At 42.2% G+C, this 15,143-nt stretch overlaps 1 protein-coding gene across 1 annotated transcript in view; it reads left to right on the top strand.

Annotated features, from left to right (window-relative positions):
• AGPS (alkylglycerone phosphate synthase) overlaps window positions 1–15,143 on the top strand; it is a 205,768-nt gene that overhangs the window by 167,816 nt on the left and 22,809 nt on the right. The window contains exons 18-19 of the mRNA XM_073646879.1: window positions 6,281–6,380; window positions 9,898–9,955. Of these exons, the coding sequence (XP_073502980.1) occupies window positions 6,281–6,380; window positions 9,898–9,955 (158 nt within the window). The remainder of the gene's footprint in view (window positions 1–6,280; window positions 6,381–9,897; window positions 9,956–15,143) is intronic.

Below are 15,143 nucleotides of genomic sequence, written 5' to 3'. Positions count from 1 at the left end.
AGGAAAAACCTGAATTTATTGATTAATATTGAGTCCTTTTGCCCTTTGGCATGAGCGTTTAGTGAGTGTGCCAGGACCCGGACCACCGCCATTCTGTAGGGCTTTAGAGAGGCTTCTGTTTATCAAAAGATTATAAAAAAGTTTAGTATCCCTTTAGGTTCTAAGCTGTCAAGTTGTATAACTTTTTTTCCCCATAGAGTTCCCCGGATCATGTGCCTTTATAGAATGATCTATTGTACGTTCTGTATAGAAGGACTGAATGTGTGCAAGGTTGATGTAATAAGCACAACTTTTCCAGCAGACTGTGGTGCTTGTGTCTAAATAAATAGAAGATATTTTTAGCAATGACTTGTCTCCAAATCTACAAACTCCAAATACTTTTATGTGGCATTAATGTAAACCGCACGCTCTGTCCCTTCACCTTCATACTTTTCCTATTGCAGTAGAGTCTCATTCAGTGTTTTATTCATATTATTTCCACTTTAGTTTGCAGACTCTTAAAGGTCATTTATATCATTTTGGAAAAAGAAACCCCAGTAAAGCACCTAAATTCTTGTGGACTATCCACATCCGGTGGACTATCCACATCCGGTGGACTATCCACATCCTGGCATCCATGGACCCACACAATTTGAACGCAGTCATCACAATTGGTTGTGAAATAAGGATAACCCATTTTATGAAATTCATAGAATTCAGATATGTTGAAAAAAATATTAAAGCTTTCATGTCATTTCACACACAGTCAATAGAAAAGCACACCGTTTTCTGCCATTGTTTCCTACAGCAAGTTAAAGGGAAACTATCATCAGAAATTGACCTATTGTTTAAATCAGACTTTTGTGTTTAAAGTATTTTTTCCCTATATCATAATTTGTATGAAAAATAGAAAATGGAACTCTTACAATTTTTACACTGGTCACTGTGGCTTTTTAGACTCTCAACTTCCTATTGTTTCAGGAAACAACACATGTATATAGCCACAGTGTTGATGATTAAGGGAGGAGGGAGCAGGGTCAGGTGTGAACCTATTGTGAATGGAGAATCATGTGTTATCAACTGGGTTTAGAGCTGTTACCTGTCATGGTAATCCTGCCTGTGATGATGAGACTCCTGAAAACTCTTTTTTTTTTTCTTAATAAAGATCATAATGTGAAAAAAAAAATTGCATTTTTTTTAAATACATGTAACACAAAACAAACATGATTTAGACTAGATGTCATTTTCTAATGATGGATGCTTTTGGATCACATAGCAGTCTAATATGTCCAATTCACCGTCTTTGAGCAAGCGGTTCCTTTTCATTACCATTTTGCCAGCACTGTAGATGCAGGAACTTCCTTTCCCTCACTTTCCAGCATGCCTTGCACCTGCCATTATCTAGTGCACAGTTTCCCAAACTCCAGTCCTAACGGCCCACCCAAACTGATCATGTTTTCAGGATTTCCATAGTATTGCACGGGTGATGGAATTATCATCAAGGCATCAGAAATTGCCAAAGGTTCTCTCACTAAGGAAATCCTGAAAACATGATCTGTGGGTGGCGGAAGAGGGCAGTGAGGACTGGAGTTTGGGGAAACTCTGATCTAGTGTTTTGCCTTCCCTGAAATGAAAGTTGCCTATCTATTGTGCCTGTATGATGATTGCCAGACAGGATAGCAGGAGCAGAGACCGGTTCCACTTCCTGTAACCCATCTCGGCTTCTCTGCTGATTACACTTGACAACAGGCAGTGGGGTTTGTTGTGATGAAGACGACAACATATTTTTTAAATTCTGAATACAGTTATGGATCTATGATTTTATTCCGGGCTGTTCTTTGGAAAATAGCTCGTAAATGTATAGATTATGTCTGTGTATTAGCTCTTGCTATACATTTCTTTACTCGTCCCCCTAGATCAGAGCTGATTAAGACCTCCTGTAGTGCTGACTGTGCCTGTGCTGCATGCAGCATGAATACCACGTATGACTTTTTCCCATTTATGAATATGTTTTAACAGCTGGAATTTAATAGCTACTGTACTATTCAATCCTTCAACAAGAGTAATGCAGCGGGTCAGCAATTCATGTTCAGCTCAGTGGATTCCACAAGCAAGGGAAATACTGAATGCTTTATTCTTGAGCCTGGATATGTGTATCTCTGTGTATCTGATTCACAGAGCAGGCAGCGCTTTCTATACTTTCTTTGATATATTTGGCCGATGAAGGAGTCGTAGAATATAGGATTCTATTGAGGCAGATAAAATCCAAATTCATATTTGACATCTAAATATAGGTGTGTATAGAAGTATTTTTCATAGATGGCTATATAGAGTCTGATTATTATTTTTTTTAAGGAATGTGCCTCTTCATCCTGTTTTTCATCCTATTTCAGTGCTGTAAAATTCCAGTAGTCCAACATCATGTAGTCTGTTCAATGTTTCACAGTAAGGGGCCCCAAGGAGTCAGACGAACCTGACAATTTTGGCAGGACTGGCTGACTATCTAAGGTCTTGTTCACATGTATGCTGAGCCACTGCATCAGGGTTTCCATCTAGATCCCTAAAAAAAGAGGATCCAGACTGAACATCCAACAGGACCCTGTTATGGGGCAAACCGAACTACCTTGGATGGGGACACTACATAGACAGTGCTTAGCATAAATGATGTGTACCTAGCCAACTGTATATGGGGGGCTTTCAACTCCTCCACCGAAAGGTGATGTCAGAGTAGAGAAGAATTGGGCATGTTGATGGTCAGCACCTGATTCTTTAGTTCTCCCGGGAGATAAGCCACCACCAGAAGTGTCCGTCAACGGCGTATTCCCCTCTTAAGAAAATCAAACTTTATATATAGGTCTTCCAGCGAAAAAAATAGATAATTTTTTTTTTCTGAATGACCATCAATCAACAGCTCTCATGATTGACACCGTTTCATAAAAACGCAGGTATCTTGATCTAAGACTCTCGGCACTTTTTTAAAGAGTTCTTGAATTTTTTTGTAAGTGCTAAAAGGCTTCTACCAGTTTTGTGTATTTAAAAAAATTACAATTTTGTCATGGAAAAATTTTGTTTTGTATTAAAAATAATTGATTTAAAGGAGTTGTCCACTACTAGGACAACCCCTTCTTAAACTAAATGTTGGGCCATGATAAAATAAAGAAACCTATACTCCCCTCCTGTGCCGGCTCCGTTCCAGCGGTGTTGGCACTCGCAGTCCCGGGGCTGTGATGCTGTGGAATGACGTGGTACCTGGTGACCAATCAGCGCTGGCATCACTGTCCCTGCGCTCGTACGGATTGAAGAGGAAGCCGGGGCTGCAGCTTATCCCGGACTACTTCTTCATCTTCATTTCGACAGGAGGCGGGGACAGGGCCGCCAGTGCTGATTGGTCACTGGGCACCACGTGTCATTCCACCGCATCACAACCCCGGGACTGCGAGTGCCGACACTGCTGGAACGGAGCCGGCACGGGAGGGGAGTATAGGTTTGTTTATTTTATCAGATCCGAACATTTAGTTTAAGAAGGGGCTGTCCTAGTAGTGGACAACCCCTTTAAAATCAATAATTTTTAATACAAATATAAAAATCATGGCACATTCCCCTTTAAAGGGTTTTTACCCAGTTGAAAACTATAAGGACTGTCATGCACATTAGAGAAGTCGTTTGAACTCACCGATTTCGGCTGCATCTGCCGACCTTGTGTGTGGGGGACCTCCCGACCTCCCCCTGATAGATGTTAAGGATCAGGCTGATTGAATTTAATCACACAATCTTTTTTTTTTTTACTGATGCCATTGGAGTTTAGCAGTGACTTTCCCATAGGGAACATATGAACTATGGGCCAAGCTGAGCAATCCTGTATGAAGAATGAAGAGAGTCATGAGCGAGAACTGACCTGTACTGATTGCTGGTGGTCTGACTGCTGGGAGCCCCACTGATCCTGAGCAAGGGTTGTGCTGAGCGCCATCTGTATTGATCGAGGGTTGATCGTGATCGCTGCTCCATTCTGAGTACAGCGCTCCGCTACTTATACAATGAATAAGGCGGAAATGCTCATTCCATCTCCACTTCCTTCACGTGAAACTCTGCCGACCCTTTTCTCAGGATCATCGGGACCCCCAGTAAACTCTTTTAACCTTTTTAATGTACATATATTTTTAATCAAAAGCAAAATACACCTTTAACACTGCACTAAGATCAAAATAAAAACTAATGCTATTGGTGTGTGTGATCTGGAGGTGAGCAGTTTATGTATTACAGATTTGGCATATCTTAAACTAAAACATAAGAATAGTATATAGTTAGGTGTTAGGCTATCTTCACATGCAGCAGGGTTTTTTTGCTGCGTTTTTTTCTGCAAAGCAGAAGCTGAGATTTCGTCAGCTAATGCACATGCTTTTTTTTATTTTTTATCCTAAGAAAATCTGCAGCATGTCAATTCTTTCAGCGTTTTTCATCCATAGAAAGCAATGAGAAAAATACTGCATAATATTTGTGCTGTGTTTTTGCAGCACTTTTAGAGAAATTTATTAACTTGTACTGTAAACAAATCACACATGTAAGATGCCTAAAAAATGATGCAATAAATGCAACAAAAATGTAGCAGTTTGCTGCATTTTATACGCAGAATTAAAATTGCCAAGAGTGAAGATTTTGGCTGCAGAAAAAAAATTAAGCAAAAAAGTCAGGTGTGAATAGAGCCATACAGTTTTTGAATTAGGATTTCTTTCTGCATCAGGAGATCTGTGTCATTTTAAGAAATGCTGCATCTGTACCTGCCATCAGGATGTGCACTGGTGGACTGTGGCGTGATTCACCATTTATGACCCATGACCTTCTCGAAATAAATCTTGCACTGTTTAGATACAGGAATCAGATCCCCCTGCTGGAGCCCTGTGGATTGTACCCAGCTGCTTTCCTATCTATAGACAAACCTCGATAACCTGTGACCCCTGATGCCTTGCAACCATAACAGCAGATTCATAAGCAGGACCCTTATTTATTGCTGTGCTTATGGTAGGGGGCCCTGTGTGCACATCTGCCATGTATAATACAAGGGGGTGCGCTGGAGATGGTCGTCCTGTAAATATGGTTTATATCTAAATGAGAGTTTTGGTTGTTTTTACATTAGTTTCTTTAAAGAGTTTTTTTTTTTTTTTACTACATTAATGTTGATGACCCAATCCTCCTACTTTTAGCAAAGTGGACCATAAACGCTCGCAGGCATAGAGAATAACTAAGCCAGCTAGTAATCTCCCTCCCACCATTCCAGCTCTCTGCCGCTACTCCGGTCTCTGATATGTTGACAGTGCTCATTACCCCTTCAGCCAATCATTGACCTCAGCTGCTCTTGCTGAGCTCAGTGATTGGTTGCAGCAGTGATGCGCTGTGTTGACACGAAGTCTCGATTGCAGTCACAACCAAGACCGGAGCAGCGGCCAACAGAGAACTTGTACTGGAGACTAGAATGGTGAGTACCATCATGGCAATAAAAGTTTGTGCTCCACTTTGCTGAAAGTTTACAACTCCCTTTAAGGCCCCCCCCATACACGTTACACTAAAATCAGCCAAAACCACGGATATCGACGGGATAGAGTGACATTTTAATGTGGAAGGATGCTCCCCCAACAGGTGATATTGGGGAGGGAAGGATCTGCCCTGCTGTGTTTGAACTGTTGATCGTTTTTTTTGTCGGGAGATCAGAATAGGCCTTCAGCCCCAAGCCCTTCTTGTGTATGGAGAATTCGGGAGAGAAAGTTATTAGCTGATTGATCGTTTGTGTAACAGCCATCTAATCTGGGGGCCTTTCGGATAGGGGATACGTTGTCAATATCAGATTGTGGGGGCCAAAACCCGGTACCCCACCGATCAGCTGTTTGTAGCGCCACTACAAGATGTAAAGAATATATGGAACAGAACACCAGCGCTCACTCAGTTTAGTGGCCCATGCTAAGGATGAGCTCCTCAATGTCACTGTAGAGGAAAACCAAGCAGCAAAAAACTGCAGTCAGTCAGTAGGGCTGAACTGTAATACTATGTACAATGTATGGGTGGATATGACATATTCTTCTATTTCTGGATAACCCCTGCAAGTGTTTCCCAAGATGGAAAAGAAAATCAGGGGCTTCCCAGGAATAATAAGCTGTCAATCTCTGCTTTAGAGTATTAACTGGATTGATGTCCATCATCTTGACCAAGTCTTGGCGTACTCTTGTTTACCCAAGTTCAAGAAAAATGATGCTCATTTTGAGTCCCTGTGATCCACACACAGCCCGTAAATACTATTTCTTCTCTCTTTTAGAGTGACGCAGACCTACGATGCCGGTGCCTGTGTGTATTTCTACTTTGCATTTAACTACAGAGGGATAGGTGACCCCGTTCATGTCTATGAAGAAATTGAGGTAATCTACTATGGATGTTGGCACAAAACCTTCTGGTCGTGTAGTATATTTACCATGACTTCTTGTACTTTTCTACCTATATACGATTTGTTGCATATTTTTTACAATTTATCATGCTTTATTTTCCAAGAGTCACATGTCCTATTTTAGGTTACATTCCCATGATGAGTTTTTGGTGAGTTTTTTGGAAAAATTTGAGTAACCTATTTAACTTAAAGGGAATGTGTCACCTCCTCTGGGCGATATCATATCTCTACTATGGCCATACAGGTGATAGAAAAGTAAATCTATACTTACCTGTATGGCATGTAGCACAGGTCTGATTGCAGAGAAATCTGGTTTTATAAAGTCTGTTTTGCAGAGGCTTGGCGTCAGGAGGGGTTTGCTTTTCCTTTCCCCTGATCTGCTTACTATTCCCCTAAATTGCCGCATCTGTGCTAAATTACCATATTCCCCCTCTCCCCTGCATGTCACAGAGCCCTGTAACAGGCCCTGTGACGTGACCTGCTCTGCCTCCCCTCCCATGTGGCGCGCTTTGTTTCCCTCTGGCCCCATTTGGCTGCGTACTGCGCCGCAGCCTTGTATTGCGCAAGCGTCGGTGAGTCACTGAGACCTCCGCTCCACTGGCAGTACACAGCCAAACGGGGCCAGAGGGAAACAAAGCACGCCACATGGGAGGGGAGGCAGAGCAGGGTACGTCACAGGGCCATGTGACGTGCAGGGGAGGGGGGAATATGGTAATTTAGCACAGAGGCGGCGATTTAGGGGAATAATAAGCAGATAGGAGGGGTTTGCTTTTCTGTCCCCCGGACGCCAAGCCTATGCAAAACAGACTTTATAAAACCAGATTTCTATGCTATGGGCCATACAGGTAAGTGTAGATTTACTTTTCTATCACCTGTATGCCCATAGTAGAGGTCTGATATCGCCCAGGGGGGTGACACATTCCCTTTTTAAGGGGTTGTCCACTACTAAGACAGCCCCTTCTTGATCTGAATGTTTGGCCCCAGTAAAATAAAAACACTCATGCTCTCCTCCCGTGCAGGTGCCGTTCCAGCGGTGTCGGCACTCACAGTCCCGGAGCTCCTGTGCTGTTGTTGTGACACGTGAGCCCGGCCCCCAATCAGCGCTGGCATCACCGTCTCCGCCTCTTGTCTAATTGAACATGGAGAGGAAGTCCAGGCTGCCGCTGCTCTCTACCTTCCTCTGAAGGCGGGGACAGTGACGCCAGCGCTGATTGGGCGTCAGCGTCACGTGTCACAACAACAGCACGAGAGTTCTGGGACCGCGAGTGCCGACACCGTGGGAACGGCGCCAGCACGGGTAGTGAGTATAAGCATTTTTATTTTATTGGGGCCAAGCGTGGGGTATGAGAAGGAGTTGTCCAAGGAGTGGACAACTTCTTTAACCCCTTTATAAGCCTGTACGCACAAGGCTGTAACCCCCAGTTCAGTGAGGGCTCCGGCACTGAGCCCGCACTGAACCGGGCACATGTCAGCTGATTATTACAGCTGACCTGTGCCTGCAACAGCCACGGGTGGAATCGCGATCCACCTGCAGCTGTTAACATGTTAAATGCCGCTGTCAATCTCTGACAGCAGCATTTAACTTGCGCAAACCGGACGCGCGTCACTTACCACACCCATCAGCAACCCCGACACATGATCGCGGGTCACCGTTGGGTCTGCAGCAGACTCCAGTGGTTGTCATGAGCTGGTCGCTATGAGCGCTACCTAGTGGTCGGCGTTCATAGCACAGGAGCATTTCTGCTGCATAGAGGTGATCTGCTGATCATCTCTATGTAGCAGAGGCGATCAGACAAGTGCTGCTTCTAGTCTCCTATGGAGACTATAGAAGCAAGCAAGAAGTGAAAAAAAATGGTTTTAAAAATATAAAAAAAATTAAAAAAATATAAAAGTTTAAATCACCCCCCTTTCATCCCATTCAAAATTAAATAATAATAAAAAAAAAAAACCACACATATTTGGTATCGCTGCTTTCAGAATCACCCAATCTATCAATATAAAAAAAGAATTAATCTGATCGGTAAACTACGTAACGAGAAAAAAATTCTGAACGCCAGAATTACGCTTTTTGGTCGCCGCAACATTGCAATAAAATGCAATAACGGGCGATCAAAACATCGGATCTACCCCAAAATGGTATCAATAAAAACTTCAGCTCGGCGCGCAAAAAATAAGCCCTCACCCAGCCCCAGATCCCGAAAAATGGAGACGCTACGGATCTTGGAAAATGGCCCTTTGCTTTAAAAAAAAAAAAAACTTTGGAATTTTTTTTCACCACTTAAATAAAAAAGAACCTATACATGTTGGTGTCTACGAACTCGTAATGACCTGGAGAATAATAATGGAAGGTCAATTTTAGCATTCAATGAACGTGGTAAAAAAAAATAAAAACCTGTGGCATTGCACTTTTTTTGCAATTTCACCGCATTTGGATTTTTTTTCCAGTTTTCCCGTACACGATATGGTAAAACTAGTAATGTCATTGAAAAATACAACTTGTCCCGCAAAAAATAAGCCCTCGCATGGCCATATTGACCAAAAAATAAAAACGCTATGGCAAGGGGAGCAAAAAACGAAAATGCAAAAACGGAAAATCCCAGGGTTGCGAAAGGGTTAATGGGTGCAGGAATGGGCAAGAAAATATGCAACATCAAAAGCTCATCGTGGGAATGTAGCCTTAATTATACAGTAGTGGCGTTATATCTTTTATTTAATATATGGTCTCTAGTTGAACTTTGCTTTCTATATTAACTGAGGTTTAAATACAGATGTATTGTAGATATGAACTTTTGCGGAATATGAAAAATGAGCTAATAAAGTGAAGCTTCACCCATTTTATATCTCATAGAATTAGCTTGGGTGTGAAGTTGCAACAATATAGGATCAGCAGTAAAAAAGGACATGTCTGCATCCTTCCAAAAACACGGCCTTTAGACAGACCTCAGCTCCATTGACCTAAGCGATGCAGAGCTGCAATACCACACATACAATCTGTCGCGCTATTTTTGGGAGAAGGCAGCCTTGTTTTCTAATCTTGGACAGTCCCCTTAAAAGGGTTGTCCAGCCTTAGAATAGAAGTCTACAGTCTCTCTGTGACTGCAGACTTGTGAATCCTTGCAACGCGCACACTGTGCGCTCTCTGGATTCTTCGATGCCAGTGCCAAGAGCAGATGCATGACCACAAATTCTGCAATTTGTATACATGCGATCACGTGCCGACTAGACGTGCACGGCCTTGCTTATTACACATCTAGTCAGAATGTGGCCAGAAGTATGCAAATCGCATACTTGCGGTCACATGGCCACCCACTCCCATCGCCGACACCGGAGAATCCTTGAAGTACGTGCGCTGTTTGTATTCGTATAGAATGACTGCAGACTTGTACCCCAACCCACCTTAAGGAGCTGTTAACTAACACCGAAAGGATGAACTGCGCTGTATTTGTCCTATATTAATCATGGTTTGTTTGTTTGTTTTTTTATTCTTTCAGTTTGCTGCTAGGGATGAGATTCTTGCTAACGGCGGTAGCCTTTCACATCACCATGGAGGTAACACAATGTTTTAAGATAAGACGTGTGGCAACCAAAAACTGCAATTTGGGCTTTTTTTTTTTTTTTTTTTTGTGTTATAACGTTTAGTATACAAGTTAAACAAATCAGTCATCTATGAAGCCCTGATATCAGCTGGGCTTCATGGGAATATCACCAAGGCAGCAATGGGGGCGGTTAACAGCAGCAATCAAAGCTGGCTCAGATCGCTGCCGTTGGAGGCAGATGTCGGCTGTATAAGCTGTCCTGGATGGAGTGCGCTCAGAGAAGTTCCATGACCCATCCCATTAGTTATGTATCCGTCATGTAGTGTGAAGTGGTAAAGAGGTCTTTGGGTCTTTGGAACTGCTGTAAAAGTGCATCATCATGTAAATATAAAGCATATGTCCTTTTATATTAAGAAATTAAGATTTCTTTTGGATTTAAAGTGACATGTCATCTACATGCAAACTGCAAAACTATGGCAGAATTCTGGGCGTTAGCCCTGGAATCCATTGCAAATTAGTCAGATCTGTGTGATAGTGCTTAAGTCCTGTATATCCCCTTAAGGGCACAAACAGGCAGGTAGTTGCTACCTACCTGCCTGTTGTGTCCGCCGGTACAGAGCGGTCACAGACGTCCGCTGATGTCATGTTAACAGAGCGGCTGTTTCTTTTCCTGTTGACAGGCGGGACTACTGGTGTCATGCTGATTGACAGCCAGCTCTCCGCTGTTTAATTGGGGAAGCCAGCTGTCAATCATCATGTGGTCAGTAGTCCCACCTGTCAATAGGAAGAGAAACCGCTGCTCTTTTGACAGGGAGCAGCCGAATCTCCGACAGGAGCGGTCAATGACCGGTGCCGGGTACAACAGGCAGGTAGCTGCTTCTGTTAGCAACTGCATGCCTGCTAGTGCTTAAGCACATTTTTTTTTTACCCCCTTTGTAAAGAGAACCTATGGCTAATCTGGGGCTGCCTTTTTTATTTAATAAAAGACTAGTCAGCTTCAAAATGTAACTTATTGTCAAAGAGTATCCTCAATGCCCACTGGGAGGGTCCGATTTTCGAGCAAAAGTCAGGCCCAAACTTCCAGGTTGTGGGATCTTTCATGCAGGGTGGTATCTTACAACCCTTTGCCGCTGCTTTCGCAGAGAAAGAGCCAGATCTTGCACCCACCGAGCTCTGGCCTTGTACTTTGCTAAGCAGTCTCCGAACAGTATAATAATTAGAGCAGATACCCTTCGATAACTTTTTAGTAAAGTACACAGCAGCACAGAGTTAATGCCAAGTGCAAGATTTCGCTCCTTTATGGTGAGAAGGGTCATAGAAGGTTGTGAAATCCGGCTCTGCATGCCGCAGGGCTGTGGAGTCGGTAAGCCAAGCCACCAACTCCCACACCTCAATATTCCTGCCTTTCGACAACGACTCCAACACTGACTCCACAGCAGTGGTAGGAGGAGCTTCACTTTTGAGCATTTACATAAAGTGCCGCACAGATTCACCTCAACTAAAAGCCGAGATCCTTAAATCAGGAACAGAAAAGACATTTATAGGACATTTCATAACTTTCCCAAATTCTTATGAAAACATTTACAACACATCCTGCATTGAACTACTGTACCCAATTTTTTATATTTTTTAGGAGTTGAGTCAGTCTATTTTATACCGACTCAGACTCCACCAATATGGACACCGACTCTAATTCCACAGCCCTGGCATGCCGTGATCCCCAGGGCTGTGGAGTCAATATAAAATGGACCAACTCCAACTCCTAAAATATATAATAAATTGGATACAGTAGTTCATTGCTGTTTGTGGGGAATATTTTTTATTAGAATTTGGGAAAATTATGAAATGTCCTATAAATGTCTGTCCTATTCCTGATCTAAGGGTCTAGACTTTTAGCTGAGATGAATCTGTGCTGCAGTAAATTTATCACTTAAACATGAGCCATGTATGAGGGAGTAGTGGAGTCGGTGGCATGGAAATTGAGGAGTCGGAGGTTTGGCTTACCGACTCCACAGCCATTAGTGATCCCACAACCTGAATGTTTAGTCCCTTTCAGGGAGCAGTAGGGTTACTTTTGAGCTCCTTTGACAATAACTTCTAGTTCACCAGCTTGGAGCTGCCAACGTCTCTATTAAATAAAAAGGGCAGCCCCAGATTGGTGATGGGTAATCTTTAAGTTTCCCGTCCTCAATTCGAATGGAATATGATAGTTGCACATTGGCATTACTGCTCTGTAGCTGGTTGAGGGGTCTACTAATCAGAAGAGGCGCTGAAGATGCCAGCAAGTAGTAGAAAGTTTCCAGTGATTTGATCTAGGTGCCATGGAGTGCCGACCTGACCACCGGACCACGGTCTTGCAAATCTTTTTGCTCAATTGTAACACATACTGTACTATTGATAATGCTTGGTAAAATGCCTTAAATCCTGTAGTTCTCATACTTTACACTGACGAGGGCCAATAGCCTGAAACACCTGCAAATTGAGATTCTGATTTGTCTTTTATCCTAAGTCATATTGTAAGACTCATAAGAGGGGTCGATTGAGACTTGTAGGATTGCTGCTTCCAATAGGTGGCGCTACAGAGATCATGTCCTCTTCCTCTCTTAAGAGGCAATTTGCATATTCAATTCTATAGTAATTAGTAAGCAGACTGTTGGAGGTGAACACTCCTTATTGTCTCCAGCAGGTCTCAATAGTTATGAGATAATATGCATCAACCCATCTTATAAGCATATTCAGGCTTGTATATTCCAGTGATCTAGTGTCTAATCATTATTTTTTAATCTGTAGTAAACTGTGTGTAAGAGGTGACACGTGAATGTCACTAACAGAATCCAGATGAACAATGAATGACAATGTAACACCGCCGGGGTAATTGCAGCCTGTATCATTGGGAAGACTTTGTAAATGACCCCGACCAAAGTGTTTTGGTTTGGTTAACTCAGCCGTTACAAAAACAATAAGACATTGATCATACAGTACATGCAGCTTTTGTCACATTAACAATATGCAGCGGTTTATTTTCTTTCTGATATATCCATTTAATCCAGATGTTCTCTAGTCAACACGGCACAGGCTTCTGGATTGGGTTCTGCGTCAGAGTTTACTTGACGGCAGCAATACAGACCGCTCCTCATCTGGCAAAAGATAGTCAAAAACTTTTTAGTAGCACGGAAATACTTGAACGTTTGAAAAATGTAATTGCAGCTACCAATAACCAAATGAAAAGAAAAAAAAGGATCTGTTATCTTATTTCACAATATGAACTGCATACATTGTTAACTAGATCTTAGTCCTGATGAGAATAGTGTACCTATTTAGACAATCCTTGGCTATACAATTCTTTAAGAAGGTTTAATTCTATCTCATTCCACCTAGTCTGATTGACTGCTCCTCAGTGTCCCTCCTCCCTGCTGAGATAGCACATTGCTCAGTACAAGCTGTCAGTCAGGCTGGGTGGACAGAGATTGAATACACAATACATGAGCTCTCTGACTCTTCATCTGGAATAAAAAAATAATTTTATTAAAGGGGTGGTCCGAAACGAACATTTTATTTTAACCCTAAATGTCTGTCTTTTTAAGTGTTATTATGTAATCTCTTTTCTAATATACTTTAATTAAACGGTGTCTATCGTTCCTTCACTTCTCTACCTAATGTTTTTTTTTTGTTTTTTTAAAACTACTCTCTGTGTGATGATGTTTTATTTGAGAACCTCCAGTGCATGCTGTGATACTCCAACGAGCCGCCATCAAGGGGCAAAGACTTCTTACAATGTGCACTGACAGTGCGCTCTCTTGCCGGCTAGTCACTTCTCATCAGAGCCGGCGACAAGAACCTACTGAGCACATGTCGGAATTGACAACCGACGCATGCTCAGTAGTCCAGTGACTATCTCGGCCCCTCAAACAGACGTCACTAATGACGCTTCAGTTCAGGGTGGACGCAGAGGCTGTGGCAATGACCGCAGCCTCTGCCCCCTGATGCCAACTCGTTTGACTATCTCAGAATGCACTGGGGTTAGCAAATAAAGCGTCATCACACAGGAAGTAGTTAAAAAAAAAAAAAAAAAAAAAAAACAGCGAGGGACTTTTTAAGTAAAGTATGTTGGAAAAGAGATTCAATTATACAAGGAAAATATATCTTTGTACCGTGTTAGCCAGTAGGTAGAAAAATATTTAGATTTGAGAGTCCTCAGTGGTTGATACCTTGTTATTGGCATCTTCTGCTATTAAAAGGTATCAACCACTGAGGACTCTCAAATCAAGAGATTAGATTATGACATTTATAGGCATAATATATATATATAGGCATTTAGGATTAAAATAAATGTTAGTTTCAGACCACCTCTTTAAGTATTATAAAGCCATGCTGAGGTGCACTTGCTCAACCTTCATTTCATTCATTGTCTATGGGTCTGCTGGAAATAGCCGAGAGATGGTTTACCTTCCCTATTAGTCCCATAGACTACAGATGAAGTAGAGGCTGAGCATGTGCAACTTGGCACCATTCAGCACTGGACTCTGCAGAGCCCAATTTCTTACATTTGAAGCCCATTTTTGGGGTTGCTAAGGGTCCCAGAAGTCAGCCCCCCAGTGATCAGTAAGTTTATATCTTTTTTGATTATGGTAATAACTTTTTAAGTATTTTTTTGGATCAATAATCCGTGTAAACCATTAGGATTATATTTGCATAGTACTAAAGACGTGTAGTGCACTAGTTTAGTACGTTGTGGAGCTCTGCCGTTCTGTTGAGCCGCAGCCTGTGGGCGCTCTGGCACATAAGAATTGTTTTAAATTAACTGGTGCAGTCTGAGAATGAACTGGCCATGTCTTGTGGTTACATAGGGTTAGGTAAGACATTGCCCATCACAATTATTCGCATTTTCAAACTTTTTGATTGATTGAGACTTTTCAGAACGCCCTAACTTTTTGAGAGCAATAGAACGTTGATCACCTGGAGAAAATGCTCTTAGATCTCTTAACGAGAGGAAGACAACGACTGGGGAATTGTACGAGAGCGAGTTATGGAAACAAAAATCCTGATTATACATGGAGACTTCAGGAGAGTTTTATGTGACCATGTAGAATGTTGAGACGTCTCTATTTGAAAGAACTGCCTTCTCCATTGTATATGACCATTCTGTCTCATCCTAAGACTTCTTTCTAATTTTGCTCCTCATATAAGCTAAAATTTACCAA

Source organism: Phyllobates terribilis, unplaced genomic scaffold (assembly GCF_046119375.1).
Source record: "Phyllobates terribilis strain yellow unplaced genomic scaffold, ASM4611937v1 Scaffold_9__5_contigs__length_417890890, whole genome shotgun sequence".
NCBI classification, from domain to species: Eukaryota; Metazoa; Chordata; class Amphibia; order Anura; family Dendrobatidae; genus Phyllobates; species Phyllobates terribilis.
The sequence above is the reverse complement of the archived record's forward strand: the minus strand, read 5'-3'. Positions and strand labels throughout refer to the sequence as shown.